The sequence below is a fragment of the Gorilla gorilla genome, chromosome 21 (assembly GCF_029281585.2).
Source record: "Gorilla gorilla gorilla isolate KB3781 chromosome 21, NHGRI_mGorGor1-v2.1_pri, whole genome shotgun sequence".
NCBI classification, from domain to species: Eukaryota; Metazoa; Chordata; class Mammalia; order Primates; family Hominidae; genus Gorilla; species Gorilla gorilla.
This window is the reverse complement of record NC_073245.2, coordinates 56,707,833-56,727,530: the sequence shown is the minus strand read 5'-3', so window position 1 is coordinate 56,727,530 and position 19,698 is coordinate 56,707,833. Positions and strand designations below refer to the sequence as shown.

Below are 19,698 nucleotides of genomic sequence, written 5' to 3'. Positions count from 1 at the left end.
GGCCTGGGACCAGAGTTGGGCAAGCCGTGCTCCAGTTACCCCTCAAGGAGTCTGGGCTTACTTCTGGAATAAAATGTTGTTACAGCTTGGGTTTCGGAGAGGTTAACAACCACTGCTTGTATTTTCAAGAAGCCAGGAAAAAAGTCAATTTCTGGTACTTTCTTACTCTATGAAAGAGTCCTGCCTTCTTTCTCTCTTCTATCTGGGGACTGGTTGTCTCCAGCCATCAGGAGAAAACAGTGGGCTTGTCATACTTCCTGGGTTTGAATCCCATCCTTAGTATTTGGCTAGTTGTGTGTCACTGGGCAAGCTACATTTTGCCAACAGGAACAGTAATGCAGCTTCATTAAGGGTAGCTGAAGGTTAAAATACATTATTTATGAGTGTCCTTAACACATGTGTGCCCAGCCCACATGCACACATTGAGGAAATGGCTGGCTATTGCTGGAAAGACTCAAGGCCAGTCCAAGAAGTATAGCTGGGCCTCAAGAATGTAAAAATTTGCATATCACCTCTACTGCTCTGTGTAGCTAGCTGCATTCTCCTCTCCATACTGCAGCAGTCTAATTGTGTATGATCTTCAGAGGCAGCCAGCACATCTACAGAATGCACTGTCCTATCACAGTGCCCCTCCCTCCCTCACCTGCAGAGGAGGCGGTCTACCCGGGCTGTGAATAATGAACCTTGGAACCTTTATCCAAACTGTCATCATCACAAAAGAACCCCACGCACATTTTTCAGAGATTTTTATTGTTTCAGACTCAGTCATGCATACTAAAATTACATATTTTCACCACTTTGACTTAGAAAATGCACTAGAAAAATAAACTTTGGTCAAAACAAACACTGAAGTACATGAATCCACCATGTATCCCTATACTCAAAGCCAAACTGAATTTCAGTTTGAAGCAAGGAATGTGACCAGTGGCTGAAACAGTGCCCCAAGCTGGTCAGAAAATTAGCTCACCTCCCACTCCATCAGAGGCTCTTGGTCAGAGAGGTTTCAAGTATTTCACTTGTAACAGGTTCCTACCTGATATGCCAAGAAGCCGAGGCATAGCTACAAGAATCCACACCAGCAGCATCTCACTGCCTCACTAAACCTGCTGCCCAGTGAGATGAAAAGAAAAACAGCCCCATGAAACAGGAATTTCATCACTATCATCTCCATCCACAAATCACATTGATCCTTTGCATGAAGCAAGCTCCTGTTGACTGTGATGATGTTTGTTACTAGCATTTTAAGCAAACCATTTCTCTAAGTCAGGAGAGCAGAAGAATGAATTTATTTATTTGACACAGAATATTGCTTTGTCACCCAGGCTGGAGTGCAGTGGCATAGTCTTGGCTTACTGCAACCGCTGCCTCCCGGGTTCAAGCGATTCTCCTGCCTCAGCCTCCCAAGTAGCTGGGATTACAGGCACGCACCACCATACCCAGCTAATTTTTGTACTTTTTAGTAGAGATGGGGTTTCACCATGTTGGCCAGGCTGGTCTCAAACTCCTGACCTCAAATGATCCGCCCCCCTTCAGCCTCCCAAAGTTCTGGGATTACAGGGCATGAGCTACTGCACCTGGCCAAGAGCAGAAGAATTTAGATTTACAAAATTAACAGATCCCAATACGGAGAGGTGTTACCAGAACTGACATCTTTCCTGAACAGTAGGCATGTTTCTGTTCGGTATAGCCACACTTCTCATGGCCACAGGAGATACAGTGTATAGTATATAGTATATAATTGGTTTAGCTAACATTTTACTCCCTAAATTAAAGGAGGCTTCAAAGGAAAACCTTAAATGTTGGCAACTTTAAAATGGTAAAACTTTTTAAAAGTATTATAATCGCCACAGCAGTATTCTAGCGTTTGCTACCCAAATGAAAAAAAATCCCATGATTGATCTGAGAGTCAAATACTATTTAAAGAAATTGCCCACCCAGGGAGAATTCTGAAAGGCTTAATATAAAGGAATTCAGAGAAAAGCCTCTTATTGTCTTATTTCGGGAAAAATGGTGTTTTGTAACCTGATTTTTAAATTTTTATTTTTATTTTTGAGATGGAGTTTCACTCGTCACCCAGGCTGGAGTGCAATGGCGCGATGTCGGCTCTCTGCAACCTCCGCCACCTGGGTTTAAGTGATTCTCCTGCCTCAGCTTCCCAAGTAGCTGGGATTACAGGCACCCACCACCATGCCCAGCCAATTTTTTGTATTTTTAGTAGAGACGGGGTTTCACCATGTTGGCCAGGCTGGTCTCAAACTCCTGACTTCAGGTGATACACCCACCTCAGCTGCCCAAAGTGTTGGGATTACAGGTGTGAGCCACCGCTCCCGGCCTTGTAACCTGACTTACAGACCTCCTAAGATAAGTGACTCCTTGTGAAACCAGGATGAAATATGAAAGATCGAAAGCTACTTTTGCCTTAATTTTTGCAGCAGCAATAGAATAAAAAAGAAAATGCAAGGAAAAAAATTAAAAAATAAAGCGACCTTTGCCAAGAGCAAGTTAGAAATTCAAGACATGAAGCCAGGGTGGCACTTTTGGCTGTTTTTGTAGATTTCATCCAGTCTTTCCCCCATGAAGGCAGAACAGGGGAAAAGGCACAGTTTTCCAGAATTCCATGTTGGGATATGGGGGAAGAAGAGGAAGAAAATTCCCATATTCTGAAATGTATAGATTTGGAAGCTTTTAGGTACCAATTCATTCAGACCTAAATTTACTAAATAACAAGCCAATTGAGGGGGAAAAAAAGGAAAAGAACTTCTAAAAAGAGAGAGTACAGTGTCTCTGTGGCAGTGAAGCCAACTAGATACCAGGAATAAAGTTTGGAGTATAGATCTCTATCATAGAATCACTCAGGGATGTTAAGCCAGCTCATCAAAAGCCACGTAGTAAGGTAAAGGTGGAGCCCGCGTCTCCTAATTTACTGTCCCATTTCCTTCCGACACCACACTACCTTGAATTTAGGGAAAAGTTAATTTCCAAGTGTTTGTGCAATGGGCCAGAACTTCTCCCTGAAGGAACATACTCCCAGTTCTTGAGGTTCATGGGTTTGCCTCACCAGTGCGCTCCCCAGTGCTGAGTAAGGCTCACTATGCTCCCTGGCTGGTCATTCCCCACCCTGCTGAGACAGCCTGACACAAACACCCTGGTGAAGCCACAAGGAGACCACCTTGATTTTCACGCAGGGAGGTCTTGGTTTCAGAGCTTGGTTCAAGTTTCCTGAGGTGTCAAAACTATCTGATACCTCTTCGGAGCCAAAATAAAGCAAGCAGCTCCCGGAGGCAGATAAACTTAGGCTCCAACTCCTTCTAGAAGCTGAGTGAAACCACTCCTTCCTTGTCCAACTGGAAAAACCTAAGAAATAGGCCTCTCCAGGTCCCTTCTGGTCTTTGAGATAATTCTCTAGGAGAGCTGTGGCCATGCCTGCATTAAAACAAATGCTACTGGCCAGGAATGCAGTGTAGAATTGAAACATCAGGGCTGAGTGATTCATTCCTCTTTACCCAGTTTTTGTTTTGTTTTGTTTTGTTTATCTGTCTTCCCTCTTGGGGAAGCCTCCACCCAGTTCTCCCATCCAGGCCAGTGGGTTCTGAACCCCCTCCTTCCCTCCTTCAGCCATCCCACTTGCCCTGCTTGGGCCTTTTCAGCAGTGCGGGTCACATCATCGTCAGATGGAATCAGAAGCAGCCAGGAGTGCTTTTTGGCACTTCCAGCTCAGCCAGTACCCTAGAGGATCCAGGGTTACTATCCATGGTGAAAAGCACTTTCTCTAGAATTGGTATTAATGAGGTTAAGTAACTTAATTTCCACCAACAACTTATCCAGACATTTAAAAAGGCAATAGAGATAAACAGCTTAGTAACAACAGACTGGCCTTCAAATTTCAGCGTATTGTTTTCTCCCTAACTGAGCTGTCTGCTTGACTGGTTAGTCTAATAAATGCACGGAGAAGGTGCACACACAACACAGTACTTTTCACTATTTAACACCATGATCATGTGGAATACATTAGAAAGGAATTAGGTCAAAAACCATCATGTGAACCATCTAATTTGATGTTTGGGCTAAGGAAGGCTAAAGTCTTCACAGGGAGGTTCTAAAGTGCTGAAATGCAGAACATTCAGGCTGACTGGTTCACCCACACCAGAGAGAGAAACTCAAGTGGGGCTGGGAGGGCAGGGGGGCCCAGAAGTGACCCAGCAATAACCTGCCCTTGTGTTCATTTCCAGAGACCAAAAAAAAAAATTTTTTTTTTTTTTTTTTTTTTTGAGGCAGAGTTTTGCTCTGTCGCCCAGGCTGGAGTGCAGTGGTGTGATCTTGGCTCACTGCCACTTCTGCCTTCTGGGTTCAGGCGATTCTTCTGCCTCAGCCTCCCGAGTAGCTGGGACTACAGGAGCCCGCCACCACGCCCAGCTAATTTTTGTATTTTTAGTAGAGATGGGGTTTCACCATCTTGGCCAGGCGGGTCTCGAACTCCTGACCTTGTGATCCGCACACCTTGGCCTCCCAAAGTGCTGGGATTACAGGCATGAATCACCACGCCCGGCCCAGAGTCCAAAATTAAAGAATCTAAAGTAATTAACTACTGTAGCCAGGTTTACAATATAGTACCTGAGTCTCAGGGATGGAAGGAATTCATCATACAAGATCCTGGTCACCTTAACCTGGCCTCACAAAAGCCATCTTTTCAAAATTGAACCATCACTATAAAAAGAAAATTGGTGTCAGTGAGTCCCAGGAATACACATAATAGTTTCTTTTTTTTTTTGAGACGGAGTCTCGCTCTGTCGCCCAGGCTGGAGTGCAGTGGCGCGATCTCGGCTCACTGCAAGCTCCGCCTCCTGGGTTCACGCCATTCTCCTGCCTCAGCCTCCCGAGTAGCTGGGACTACAGGCGCCCGCCACCACGCCCGGCTAATTTTCTGTATTTTTAGTAGAGACGGGGTTTCACTGTGTTAGCCAGGATGGTCTCGATCTCCTGACCTTGTGATCCACCCGCCTCGGCCTCCCAAAGTGCTGGGATTACAGGCGTGAGCCACCACGCCCGGCCACATAATAGTTTCTTTAAAGGCAGGGCTAATTGGTGACACATCTCTCTTGGAAAGACACATGTACCACAAACAAAAACAGGATCCAACCACTTGTATCGAGATAGTTATCTTTCTAGGCAGAAAATCTAACATTCAGTAACTAAACCAAATCCCAGAGCCTCAGCAGCCAAAATGGCCCTAGCTGACATTTCATCCAGCCTCATTTTATAGAGGAGAAAGTAGAGGCCCATATCTTGTCCATAGTTGCACACCTGGGATCCAGGCCAGAATTCTTATAGCTACACGGGCCTGGAATCCAGCATTTTAGGTTGAGTAAAATCATTTCCTGCTAGGTCCCTGATTCTATTGAGAACCAGGGCTAAGGCTTTATGGATTTGGGAAAACTTAAGTTTCTATTGCAGACTTCAACCAGTGGGTCCCAGAGGTGCTTTGAAGTCTCCGGCTTCTACATTTGACCACAAAGTGCTGCTTATGTCCTGATGCTTACATGATTCAGTTAAGGTGCTTTCCAAACCCGGTGACAACAGCTGGGGCCTTCATCTCCGGTAAGTTTCCTGATGAGCAGCAGAGGTCTATACTTAGGGTTCCTGTGAAAAACACAAACTTCCCCGTCTCACATTTGGTCACACTGAAGGTTTCGCCAAATTATTTCATACAAGTAGTTCTCACTGGCCAAACAGGTGGTTTTTCTCCTGGAAAAGTGGGATCAAAGTGACTTTGGTCCTGATTGTTCTTGCTTCCAAGATGTGTAAGAACCAGATCACCACCCCCCAACCAAAAAGCAAAACAAAACAGATATAGCCTCCAGATTAATAGTTGCAGACTGGGATTCCAAATGTTTAAGAATCAGTGGGGACATTTTCCATGTCTTCCATGGAGTAATTCAAGTAACCAAAGGCTTACCCCAAAATGGGCTCACGCTCATATCTCAGGCTGTTCCTCCATCCTGCAGTTTAATTACAAGGAGCAAGACTGAATCCATGGACCCTTAAATTCTCCTTGTGCCTCTCCAAAGAAAAGAAGGAAAAGAATTAAAGATGGTGACCCTGGGGGACGGGCTAGTAGCAGGAGTACAGCTGTGACTTCACAGCTCGCAAGGAGTCGTCACACTGTGCATCTGAGGTCAGGCCCTCAGGCAGCAGCGTCTGGCCCAGGATGCTGTCACAGGCAGGAACAGGTTGGCAGAACTCTTTCACAAAATCGTCTTCTGAAGCCAGCAGTACCGCGTTCCAGGTGGCAGTGTCCAGCTCCCCAGCCGTGCCCCCATACTCCTTGGGGAGGATGCTTCTTGGAAGGTTTGTGTGGAGAGAGTTCAAGTCAGACCCATGGAGGAAGAACTAAAAGGGAATGAAATGAAAACACACATGTCCTTAGGTTAATCAGGAATGCAGAAATCTCCTCCATGGTAGGTGTTCAAATAAATATCTGTTGAATGAAGAAAGGAAATGTTAATGGCAACTCTACCCTTACTTTTTCAGCCCAGAAAGCCTGGAGTATCCTTAATTCTCTTTTCCTTATACCATACGTCCTGTTGGCTGGAGCTTCATATATCCAGGATCCAGCCGCCTCACCACACTATTCAGTTAATGGCAGCAGCCACATCACTTCTCCCTGGAGTCCTCCAGTGGCCTCCTATCTGGTCTCCCTGCTCCCACTCTTGTCCCTCTGCAATCTAAGTTCTTTTCAGTGAAACTCAGATCACAGTCGTGCCTCTATGTACAGCCTTCCACAGCACTCCCACCTCAGACTCTGAGGCCCATCATAATCTAGCCTCATTACTTCTCTGAGTGCTCCTCTCACCACCTGCCCCTCCAGTCTTGACCCAGCTGCGCCAGCCTAGCTGCTCTCCCAGCATGCCGGGCAGGCTCCCACGTCAGGGTCGTGTCCTTGCTGGCCTCCCAGATACCTAGATGGCTCACTCTCTCACTTCTTAAGTCTTTGCTCAAATGTCAGCTTCTCAAGGCTGCCATCTCTAACCACTCAGTTGAATACCGCAACCCTTCCCACCTCACACATGCTATCCTTTTCTCTGCTTTATTTTTCTCTGTAGCACTTATCACATTCTAATACTAGATAACATAATTCACTGTGGCTCCCTTTAGAATATAATTTTCCTAGGGGCAGGGGTTTTGGTCTGTTTTGTTCATCTAGAACATGCTTGTACATAGAGTTGATCAATAGATATTTCTGAATAAAGGAACCTATGAAGGAACAAACGAAGAACATTGTGGGCCCCCAATTGGCGCATTTCACAGATGTGAAAGACCTGTCCAAAGGCTGCTTTGGTGAAAGTTCCAAACAGAATCTTTAGGGACCCACATGGGTTCACACACAGTCAGGGAAGCCACTAAGTTAGTGGTTTGCAAATCTAGCTGTGCATCAGAATTTCCTAAGGGGATTTTAAAGCACAGATCCCTGAGCTGATGAATCAAAATCTTCAGGGAAAGAGCCTAGGAATCTGGAGCTGGATTTCAAGTTCCCTCCCTCACCTCCTTGAGATTTTCTATCTATATATGTTACTTCTTTGAAAAAGCAAGGGCCCAATGCGGTGGCTCACGCCTGTAATCCCAGCACTTTCGGAGGCCAAGGCGGGTGGATCACCTGAGGTCAGGAGTTTGAGACCAGCCTGGCCAACACGGTAAAAGCCTATCTCTACTAAAAATACAAAAATTAGCTGTGCGTGGTGGCACGTGCCTATAATCCCAGCTACTCGGGAGGCTGAGGCAGGAGAACTGCTTGAACCCAGGAGGTAGGGGTTGCAGTGAGCTGAGATCGCACCACTGCACTCCAGCCTGGGTGACAGAGCGAGACTCTGTCTCAAAAAAAGAAAAAGCAAGTAAAATTCAGGGCCCAGTCTTTGCAGTGATCTTCCTAGGCCTCGGGAAGGAGAAAAATACCACCCATCCCATTTCAGTCAGTGGGACTGGGAAAGGCTGAAGAGGGAATTGGCTCTTCTGGGTCAGAAAGGAAGACAAAGTGCTATTTATCCCTTCTTAAATAAGAGGTAAGCTAAAAACTCACATAGCTCGTAAACCTTGAATTGCTCCACAAACTATACAGCGGGACAACATATTAGGCAAATGGAAAGGCTTAAGTAGCATTTTTAAACCCCACAGTTCTAATGACCATAACTTAAAAAAAATTTATTTTAGAGACAGTGTTCTGCTCTGTTACCCAGGCTGGAACACAGTGGCAAGACCATAGCCCATTGTTCAAGCCCATGGCAGCCTTGAATTCCTGAGCTCAAGCAGTCCTCCCACCTCAGCCTCCTGAGTAGTGGAGACTACAGACATGTGCCACCACACCCACCTAATTTTTTTTTTTTTTTTGAGACAGTCTCACTGTTGCCCAAGCTGGAGTGCAGCGGCATGATCTTGGCTCACTGCAACCTCCGCCTCCCGGATTCAAGTGATTCTCCTGCCTCAGCCTCCCAAGTAGCTGCAATTACAGGCATGTGCCACGATGCCTGGCTAATTTTTTGTATTTTTAGTAGAGTCGGGGTTTCACCATGTTGGCCAGGCTGGTCTCGAACTCCTGACCTCAAGTGATCCATCCACCTTGGCCTCCGAAAGTGCTGGGATTACAGGCGTGAGCCACTGTGCCCCGGGCACACCCACCTAATTTGAAAAATTTTTTTAGAGATGAGTCTTGCTATACTGCCCAGGAAGGCTCTTATGATAAAAATCCTAGTTCTGCTCTCTCTGCTGGCAAATATTAAATTCTTGTTCATTTACTCTTCCATCTTCCCCTCACAAAAGGGACTGTTCATTTATTTTATCTGTAACTCTGTACTTTTCCAAATTAGTTGTTCCACGGCAAAAATAATAAACAAGTACCAGATGTCACAAATAAATCAACGGAGGGAAAGAAAAATCTGAAGTCAATAGGATCATTACTTACTCTGTTTGCTATTTTCTCCTTTAGAAATGGTTTTATGATGGCAAAAATGCCTTTAAATATTCGAGGTTCATTCACAACATGGACTGCTTTTATCCGAATGGGGAAACCATCCTGTGTGGGAAAGGCAAAGGGGTTTAGAACATCTGGAGAATCTTTCCACACCTTCCTCCCCCCAGTTAAATCTTCACTTTCAGCCCCAATATCAGTCTGATCTGATCCTTATGGCCTCCTCAATGACAGTCCACGTGGGGCCTAACTAGAAAGACGGACCTCAGGGAAAGTCTTTCCTGGGACCCAAAACTGGGTTAGAAGAGAGGCAAACAGAGGCTGGGCGCGGTGGCTCATGCCTGTAATCCCAGCACTGGGAGGCCGAGGTGGGCAGATCACTTGAGGTCAGGAGTTTGAGACCAGCCTGGCCAACATGGTGAAATCCCAGCTACTTGGGAGGCTGAGGCTGAAGAATTGCTTGAACCCTGGAGGCGGAGGTTGCAGTGAGCCAAAATCGTGTCACTGTACTCCAGCCTGGATGACAGCCTGGACTCCATCTCAAAAAAAAAAGAGGCAAACATATGAAGAGCTGCTGCTCTTACAGCAGAAAACAGTCTGAGTCTACAGGGACAGATCTGGCAAATACCAGACCTTCTAGATCAGTGTTGCCCAAAGTATATTTCTCAGGCTATTAGAGGTTATATAAAACAGGGCTCCACAGCAGGCAAATGAGTTTGAGAAACGTAGTCCACTAAGCATAATCAAGTGAGTTTCCTTAACTGCAGTCCTGTTCAGAGCCTTTAACATGTAAATTCTTACAGTGAAATTCACAAGAAAGGGACATGCTATACAGCATTTCCCAAACTTACTTAATTTTTTCTCCTCTCCAGATGATCTTACGGTACTAACACTGACCCACACTCTTGATTCTGACACTTGAATCTACGAGGTATTCAGGAGGAGGCATCAAAAGGAGTGCCAGCGAAGGAAAGCCAGGGTTGGCTCAAAGCCAGAATCCAAATGTTTGATAATGTCCAAATGTGCACTGATTTATTTAAATAATAAACCTGGTGCACCACAGGGGCTGAAACATTTGTGGAATCAGTGAGAAGAGCTACTATACCACTGGTGCCCCATAGTTTAAAAAGGAAAACACCCCACGTGGTGGGTCAGAATGAACAAGTAATCAAAACCTGTCACAGCTGTGACAGGCTATATTTTCTCTAGGTCTCCATCTCCCCATCTATCAAAAAGGAAAAATAGTTTTTGCCTTGCCTATCTCAGAGGATTCGCTGAGGGACTGAATAGGCCCTGATGACTGTAAAAGCACTGTGCAAGCTGTTAAACACGGTGCAGATATGGAGGGAGCACCACAGTCCCCAGTGACTCATGTTCTGAAACACAGAACATGAGGTGTGAAGCATCTGACCAAAATACAGCCCAACAGAACACCATATCCCTCAGGTCCACAGAGGGCAGGAGGGGCTCCAGCACCATACGCAGAAGCATAATTTCTTAGGTTTTTTTGTTTGTTTGTTTGTTTTCTGAGACAGAGTTTTGCTGTTCTCACCCAGGCTGGAGTGCAATGGCGCGATCTCAGCTCACTGCAACCTCCGCCTCCCGGGTTCAAATGATTTTCCTGCCTCAGCCTCCCAAGTAGCTGGGATTACAGGCGCCGGCCACCATGCCCAGCTAATTTTTGTATTTTTGGTAGAGATGGGGTTTTACCATGTTGGCCAGGCTGGTCTCAAACTCCTGACCTCAAGTGATCCACCTGCTTCGGCTTCCCAAAGAATTGAATTACAGGCGTGAGCCACCACGCCCAGCCAGTTTTGTTTGTTAGGAGAATTCTTCCTCTGCCTTCCAGACCAAGAAAAGGCAAAAAGCAGTTCCCTAGTTTTTTGGACTCTTGCCTTATTGAAGTACCTACTCCAGAGAGTACTTGAGAGACTGATGAGAACAAGTGGTAAATAGGACTTTTAAATTTCTTCCCATAATGCTTTTGTGTTTTTCAGATTGCAGGTGTGGGATGTGCAGTTTGTGTATCATGTGAGACCCACAGTAAATGGACAGGCCCTGGAGAAAGCCAGAGCCACCACGAAACAGGCAGGACAGATAGGGGTCTTACCTGGAGGATGCCAATCACCTTTTTGGCTATAAAAGGGCCAAAGTGAGATGCTTTTGATAAACTCACTCCTTTGTAGTCTGCAAGAATTACAATTCCATTCACCTGGGTTTCTTCAGACTGAATGAGTTTTTCTAAGGTCAAGTATATGGCTCGGATGTTTTCAGTAATTGGATAGTTGCTCGGTATCCATCTGTCTAAGGTCATAAGAGATTGACAGTATGTTACAGAAGTTAATATAAATAAGTGGTCAAACAAAGATTTATCTCCTTTCTATCACTGTTGTTTCAAAATGGAAAAGACAGATATTCTAGTAGCCATGACTCTTATTTAGGTTAGTAAATGGAACAATAAGCAGCAGCTGGTTTCTTAACTCCAAACAGCAGCACATTTTGTGATGGAAATACAATTGAGTGTTGAGGTTAAGAGCATGAGCTCTGGCTGGGCACAGTGGCTCATGCCTGTAATCCCAGTACTTTGGAAGGCCGAGGTGGGAGGAATTAAGCATAAGCCCAGGAATTCAAGACCAGCCCAGGCAACATGGCGAAACCCCATGTCTACAAAATATATAAACACTAGCCAGGTGTGGTGGGGTGTGGCTGTAGTCCCACTACTTGGGAGACTGAGGTGGGAGGATCTCTTGAGCTTAGGAGGTTGAGGCTGCAGTGATCATGCCACTGTACTCCAGCCTGGGTGACAGGGTGAGACCCTGTCTCAAAAATATAAAAAAAAAGTATGCACTCTGAAGTCAGACACACCTGAGGTTTGAATGTTACTAGCTATGTGACCTTGGGCAAGTTACTATAATACCTCACTCTGAGCCCCGATGTCCTCATAAGTAGAATCTGGGTGATAATGCCTACCTTCATGGACATCTGTGCTTTCTGCCATCATGTATTTCCCCTTATCTTCATAGCACTAACCTGATTTTCCTTAGGGAACCACCTCCTCCCACTCTAGCCATGCAGTTTGGATAGAACTGACTTGACTCCTGACTCCAGAGGTGAGCAAGTGACTGGGGATTGATTGGCCAATCTGACAGCACATCCTTCTGGCCACAGTGTGATCCAAGCCAGGTCAAGCAGAGTCAAGGAGACTCAATTCTAGGACCCCTGGCCCTTTGGAAAGAGTTCTGTCTTCCCTCTTGTAGTTTTGAGGTGGTGAGTCTGAGATTCACGGGCCCCATGAGGCAAGAGAGCTGGCCTGGGAGTGAAGCCCCTGTTGAGGACAGCAGTGGTGGGGACAGCTTTCCAGTGCCAGAGTTTGGGCCCCTGAATGGAAATATGGCTAGACCTCAGTTATCTGAGCAACTGAGTTTTTTTTGTTTGTTTCAGCTAATGTGAGTTGGCTTTCTGTCACTTGCCACACAAAGACTGAGTTTTGGCCAGATGTGGTGGCTCACGCCTGGAATCCCAACACTTTGGGAGGCCAAGGTGGGTGGATCATTGGAGGTCAGGAGTTCAAGACCAGCCTGGTCAACATGGTGAAACCCTGTGTTTACTGAAAATACAAAAATTAGCTGGGCATGGTGGTGCACACCTGTAGTCTCAGCTACTTGGGAGGCTGAGGCAGGAGAATCACTTGAACCCAGGAGGCAGAGGTTACAGTGAGCCGAGATCGCGCCACTGCACTCCAACCTGGGCAACAGAGCGAGACTCTGTCTCAAAAAAAAAGCTGAGTCTTGACTCATACACGACCTGGACGGGGGTATTGTAAGGATGGAACATAGTGCTGTGTTCCCCTCCTCTTTCCAAGGCGGATACGTTTTTAATACACCCCATGTATTTAATGATTCTTTCCTCTCTTTGGGGAAAAAAAAAATGAGAATGCCCACTTTTTACTGTTAACCACTGTTCTCAAGAAAATCCCAGCAAAATCTATGTGCCTCTTTCTTAAAAGATAAAACTTCCCATTTGCCAACAATGGGATATGTGATGTGTGCAAAATTTTTTTTTTTTTTTTTTTTTGAGACAGAGCCTTGCTCTGTCACACAGGCTGGAGTGCAGTGGCGTGATCTCGGCTCATTGCAACCTCTGCCTCCTGGGTTCAAGCCATTCTCCTGCCTCAGCCTCCGGGGTAGTTGGGATTACAGGCATGTGCCACCACGCCCAGCTAATTTTTGTATTTTCAGTAGAGATGGGGGGTGGGGGGTGGGGGTTGGGGGGAGGCGGGGGCGGTTTACTGTGTTGGCTAGGCTGGTCTCGAACTCCTGACCTCATGATCCACCTGCCTTAGCCTCTCAAAGTGCTGGGATTACAGGCATGAGCCACTGCACCTGACCTGATATGTGCAAAATTCTCATGAAAGATCTTTGTCCCCAAATTGTGCCAGCTTGCTGTCTAACGTTGCTGCCAATTAACCCTGCCTCTGTGTAACTGGATATCATCCCTTTCAATCACATGTCTCAAAAGAGCTTTAACAAAGGCAAAGCTGATACCCAATTGAGAAGAAATGTTTCTGTGTATGCCTCTTCCTAAAACGCTGGGTCAGTGGAACGGGGTCCAGATCTGCTCCAGACATATGGGGAAAAAATTCATCTCACAAGCAAAGGGTTGAAACTACACAAGCAAAGGTGCAATCAGTGTTGTAATATCTGACTGTGTTGTAATATTCTTATGAGTTGAGTACAGAGGAGCAGCAGAAAAACCTGCTGACTGGTTTCTAGGTCTCCTGGTGCCCTAAAATCTGCACTGCATTGCTTATTTTAAAATAAACACCACTAATTTTGGCAAGTACCTAAAATGGCAGGTAAGCCATTAACAGTGGTCTTGGTACATACATAGTAAAGTCTGAAGAGAATGGTTTAGCCTACAGAGAGAGTTTGGGGAATGAGTAAAGGCGGAGGAAAGTGCATGGAGGTGTCCACTCCCCATCAAACTTCCCTTCAAGAGGGCGTTTATATGAATGAGCAAAAGAGGGCTATTAGTGTGTTCTCATTCCCTGGCTTACTTGGGGAGAACATTGCATCTTACTTTCCATTTTTCTCTCAGCTCTGGTCTGATGGAAAATGTTGAGGCTAGGAATGGAGTAGAACATTCCAAAGTTTATAACGCTTTTGGTGTCATGGAAGAGAACAGGCCTAAGAATCAGAAATCTTGAATTCTGGCAGCCCCTGGTCATTGTGTTGAAATGCTCCCCAAAGAGCATTTTTTTTTTTTCATTTTTTGTAGAGACAAGGTCTCACTATGTTGCCCAGGCTGGTCTCAAACTCCTGGCCTCAAGCAATCCTTCTCCCTCACTCTCCCAAAGTGCGGGGATTACAGGTATGAGCTGCTGCGCCTGGCAGGGGAGTATTTCTAAATGCTCTTTTAGTGGCAGAGAGCCCCCATTCATAAACCACCATGACAAAGAAATGTAAGGTATCCTAATCACTGCCAAGAAATGCTAAGATCAAAAAACAAATCCAAAGTGAATCCTGTCAGTGGCTTCACAAAATAGAGGAAAGGAAGGAAAGGTTGGAGGAGGCACAGAGGAGGCACCTTTCCAGGTGTCTGCCCAGTCTGCACCCTTGCACTGATACCTGTACCTCAACCTATTCACAAAGAGGGCTCAGAGAGGGCCCTGGCAGTCATGCTTGTATCCTATGGCCAGGGGCAGATTCTTAGGCCCCACCAGATGCTCCCCACTAGAAACTGGGAATCTGCATTGAGGAACTTAATTTGGTGGTCAGGCAAACCTGAGAGCTGAGAGGGTGCCAGATTTAACTACGTGCACAGGAGCGGGACAGCCATACACAGAAAAAGTGTGAAGAAGATATGCAAAAGGCAGAAATGTGTGGCTGAAGGATACACAGACTGTCAGGCAGAGACAGGGAGAACGGCTGTCTTGGCTCCTGGTGGCATTCTGGTTCTCGGTTCTAGGCCCTAGTAAGAGCTGCCACGCCTTCAGCTCTCTGGTTCTGGGAGGGACTCCTGTCTCCTTCGACTAAATCCTCCCTTTTTTCTGAAGTTGGTTTGAGTAGGTTTTTGTTATCTGCAATCAAAAGAGCCTTGACTATAACAAAGGAGGGGTAAAAAAGGGACTTGGAAAGGAGGACAGGGTGCTGAATGGACACACTGCAGAAGGACTGGACACACACACACCCCACAACAGTCTAGGGAGATACCTGGGCGGATGCAGACGACATGGCAGCCCCTGGGGTCAGTGTGGGGCAGCACGGTGAGGAACCCGGAAGCAAGGACATCTTTTAAGGCTGATGGCTTCAAGTTATTGAAGACTTCGGGCCAGCTTCTTCTACAGCTGTGGTAGTTGACGAGGAGCTGCAGGGCCCGGTCGTAATCAAACTTGCGGGCTCGGAGGAAGCGCAGCAGGAAGGCATCGTCGAGGGATGTGCTCAGGTTCGGGTACTCCTTCCGCACCATGTCACGAAGGGCCTGCACATCTCGAAGTCTCCATTCCGGCTTTTCCTGCAGCTCTTCCCGGGCTTTGGTGACCAGGTCTTCTGTCAGTGAGCACACGTAGCCCGGAGGCTCAGGTGGTGGTGGCAGCTCATTTTCAGAGAGTGAGGCCACAGAAGGGCTGGTTCTCAGAGAGTCACTTTCTTCGGACATTAGCTACCAAGGTCCCTGCCAACAGAGAAGCCCTAAGCAAAGTTAACAAGTGCTTATTTCAAATCCCAGGGCAGTACAGTGTAGGGGACAGGAACACTTCTGTAAAAGCCGAGTAACCTCAGAGCAGTGTTTCTCAACTGGGGGCAATGAACTGGATCTAAACCATACACCCAAGTCTGACCCCAGGCCGGCTGCCATTAGTCCCCAGGGAGGCAGGCAGCAGCTACAGCAGACTATACACTCCCTAATAAACACCAGGGCCTGCCTTATAAATGTATTAATAGGTGCTCGACCTTATTCATCATTAAATAAATGTGAATTAAAACAACTGTAATGTATATGCTGTAATCCCAGCACTTTGGGAGGTTGGGGCGGGCAGATCACCTGACCAGCCTGGCCAACATGGTGAAACCCCATCTCTACTAAAAATACAAAAATTAGGTGGGTGTGGTGGGTGCCTGTAATCTCAGCTACTTGGGAGACTAAGGCAGGATAATTGCTTGAACCCGGGACGTGGAGGTTGCAGTGAGCCGAGATCGCGCTGCTGCACTCCAGCCAGAGCAAGACCCTTGTCTCAAAAAAATAAAATAAAATAAAAACTCAGATTCAGATTGGCAAAAATAAACGTACTCTAATATGCTTGCTGCTGCTGGGAGTATAAATTGACAGCCTCTTTGGAGGGCAGTTGTCAATATCTTCAGAATGTAAACCCACATGCCCTTTGGGTCAGCAATTCCATTTCTAGGACATATACTTGTATATATATGCAAAATATGCACATGGCCTTCACAAGTATTGATTATAATGATAAAAGATTGGAAACATCTTAACTGCCTATCAGGGGAGACTGGTTAAGTAATATTACCATATGAATGGGGTACTAGTCAGTCATGAAAAGGAATTAGGGGGCCGGGCGTGGTGGTTCACGCCTGTAATCCCAGCATTTTGGGAGGCCGAGGCAGGCGACTCATGAGGTCAGGCGATCGAGACCATCCTGGCTAACATGGTGAAACCCCATCTCTACTAAAAATACAAAAAATTAGCCGGGTGTGGTGGCAGGTGCCTGTAGTCCCAGCTACTAGGGAGGCTGAGGCAGGAGAATGGCGTGAACCCGGGAGGCAGAGCTTGCAATGAGCCGAGGTCGTGACTGCACTCCCACCTGGGTGACAGAGCAAGACTCCCTCTCAAAACAAACAAACAAACAAACGAAAATTAGGCAGATCTTTATGAATTGACATATTAAAAAAGCAAGTTGCAGAAGAGTGTACAGAAAATCACGTTTTTAAACTATACACATACACTTGTGAATGCACACAAAACTTCTGGAAGGAGATATAAGAAACTTACCAATGGTTATCTCTTGGGAACAGAACTGGACAAGTGAAGATTTAAGATGAGAAAGAGGATTTTTACTATACTGTTTGAATTTTTTACCACATACCCATGTAACTTATCGTGGCAGTCGGGAATATGTGCCGGTCAGATCTGCTGGGAAAACGTAATTGATAAAGGGCCCCAGTGGCTGTCCCTCTAGATCCACTATCCAGGGGAAGCCAGAACTTTCCACAGCCCTTCTGTGGCCTCACTGCTCCTAGCCAATGATTTACTGAGACATAGGACTCCTCTAACAGGCAGCGTTTGCTTGAGGGCCTGGCCAAACCTTTGTTGGGACTGCCCTGCAGTCAGAGACTTGCTGCCCAAACCTCCTTCACAGGAGCTGATCTGCATCACTGCCAGTGGCTCTTCCTGACTTCTCCAGCTCCCTTCCCAGGTGCTGTCCTTCGCAAGGGTTGCCTCTAAATTTCTAGCACGTCTAACCTCATCCTAGTGTCTGCTTCTTAGAGGACCCGAACTCATGCACTTTTTTGTTTAAGAGAGAGACAGGGTCTTGCTCTGTCACCCAGGCTGAAGTGCAGTGGCGCAATCATAGCTCTCTGCAACCTCGAACTCCTAAGTGCAAGCAATCCTCCTGCCTCAGCCTCCCAGGTAGCTGGGACTATAGGCACACACCACGCCTGGCTAATTTTTAAATTTTTTTCTCGGGCTGTGTGTGGTGGCTCACGCCTGTAATCCCAACACTTTGGTAGGCTGAAGTGGATGGATCACCTGAGGTCAGGAGTTCGAGACCAGCCTGGCCAACATGGTGAAACCCTGTCTCTACTAAAAATACAAAAATTAGCCAGGCATGGTGGTGCGGGCCTGTAGTGCCAGCTACTTGGGAGGTTGAAGCAGGATAATCGCTTGAAACCAGGAAGCGGAGGTTGCAGTGAGCCGAGATCACGTCACTGCACTCCAGCTTGGGCGACAGGGCGAGACTCTTATCTCAGATAAATAAATAAATAAATAAATAAATAAATAAATAAATAAATAAAAATATATTTGAAAAGGACCAATCTGCTGTCTTGAGAATGGACTCTAAGGGAGTGAGGACTGAAGCAGACCATTTAGAGGCTATTGCAATAATCCAGCTGAGAGATGCTGGTGGCCTGGAGTAGGTAGCCTTCACTGACCCCCAGCCAGGTTAGGTGCCTCCCCCGCACTTCTCCCACCCTGTTGCAATTGTCTGTTGGCAATTTGTGAGCAACCTCCAAGTTTGTCTTGTTCATCACCTGAAACCCAGCGCCTAACACGGTGTTAGACACATAATCTGCACTCCATAAATATTTGTTGAATGACTTTAGTCTGGTTGGCACAGGTATGCTAAGTGAGGAATGGAACAACTATGGCTTTGTTTCTATGGAAGTAACCAAGAGATGCCTGCAGTCCCATCAAACATCAGTGTTCACAAGGTACAAGAGATGCCTGCAATCCCATCAAACATCAGTGTTCACAAGGTACAAGAGATGCCTGCAATCCCATCAAACATCAGTGTTCACAAGGTACAAGCCTCACCTCAAAGCCTCTCTCCAGCCTCATTTTCCATCGCACCCCACCTGATGCACATTAAATGCCAGTCAAAACAAACTAATAACCCATCATCCTTGGAATAACTCGTGCACTTCTGATACACTCTGCCTGGAATTTCCTCTTCTAATTTGTTCCTGACAGCTCAGGCTCAGCTGCCATGTCACCACCTCTGTGAATCCTTCCCAAACTCCCTGAGGGTGATTCCCTCCAGTTTTCCACAGAACTGGGTTCCTATTTCTTTTTTAGAAATTACAGTCCAATGCTATGGGCATTTATCTAGAGTCAGTTTCACCACGCACTCATTTATCAAATAATTACCGATCACCTACCATATATGTCAGGCACTGTGCTCACAGGCACTGGGAACACAGACGCAAACAATACAATTCCTTGCCTAATAAAGCTTACATTATAGTGGAATGAAGAGAATGCATACTTGAGCATTTTACCATGTATCAAGCATTGCTAAGCCCTTTACCCATCTCCTCATTTAATCTTCACATTATTTGGTGAGAGCGCTATTACTGTTGCCATTTTACAAAGGAGGACAAAAAGGGCTGTCCCCTAAAATCTAAGTTCCACGAGGGCAGAGGGCTTGTCTGCCATGTCCACTGCCACCCCCAGTGCCGGGCACATGGCAGTGGTCTGTACACATCAGCGGAGGATATAGGTTAAGCGATTTGCCCAAGGGGGCACACCCGGTGAGGCAGAGCAAGGATGCGTCTAGCCCCACCCTGGGCTTCTAATCTGTACCCTCCACCTGGAGCTTCATGTTGACTCTCCAGGGACTCAGCAGTGCCGAGCGCTCAGCAGGACTCAGTCACAGGCTGGTGAATGAGCTGACAGGCGGACATATGAGTGAGATGCAGACACCATTGGTAACGGTGAAGCCAGAGATCTCCCCCACCTGGAGCCCATCCTTTCTGGAGCATCACTTTCCTTTCCACCCCTTCCTCTCAACATGGAGAAGGCAGGAAGCCATCTCTCCTAGAGCCCCCGAGACCCCATATCCCGTGGACAACCTTCCGAGGCCCCCACTTCCGGCTGTCACCCCCTCCCCAAGTGTCCCCATTTCCTGGGGTCTCTCGCTCCTCTGGTCCCCACTTCCGGTTATCCTTCCCTCTCAGGGGTCCCTCTCCTCAGCTCCCAGGGCACACGGATGGGCTCGCGGGCACTCA

General features: G+C 46.6%; 1 protein-coding gene across 6 annotated transcripts in view; it reads right to left on the bottom strand.

Moving 5' to 3' along the window:
• Positions 1–733: 733 nt before the first annotated feature.
• TTPAL (alpha tocopherol transfer protein like) overlaps positions 734–19,698 on the bottom strand; it is a 46,899-nt gene continuing 27,934 nt past the window's right edge. For 2 of the 6 annotated variants that reach the window (XM_019017031.4, XM_004062200.5), the window contains exons 2-5: positions 15,169–15,628; positions 11,067–11,260; positions 8,951–9,061; positions 734–6,387 (exon numbers count right to left, since the gene is read on the bottom strand). In XM_019017031.4, the coding sequence (XP_018872576.1) occupies positions 6,109–6,387; positions 8,951–9,061; positions 11,067–11,260; positions 15,169–15,613 (1,029 nt within the window). In that variant the 5' untranslated portion in view covers positions 15,614–15,628 and the 3' untranslated portion in view covers positions 734–6,108. Of the gene's footprint in view, positions 6,388–8,950; positions 9,062–11,066; positions 11,261–15,168; positions 15,629–16,960; positions 19,693–19,698 lie in introns of those variants that run through there. The other 4 variants (XM_031004963.3, XM_055373041.2, XM_063702409.1 and 1 more) reach the window with 4 other exon arrangements.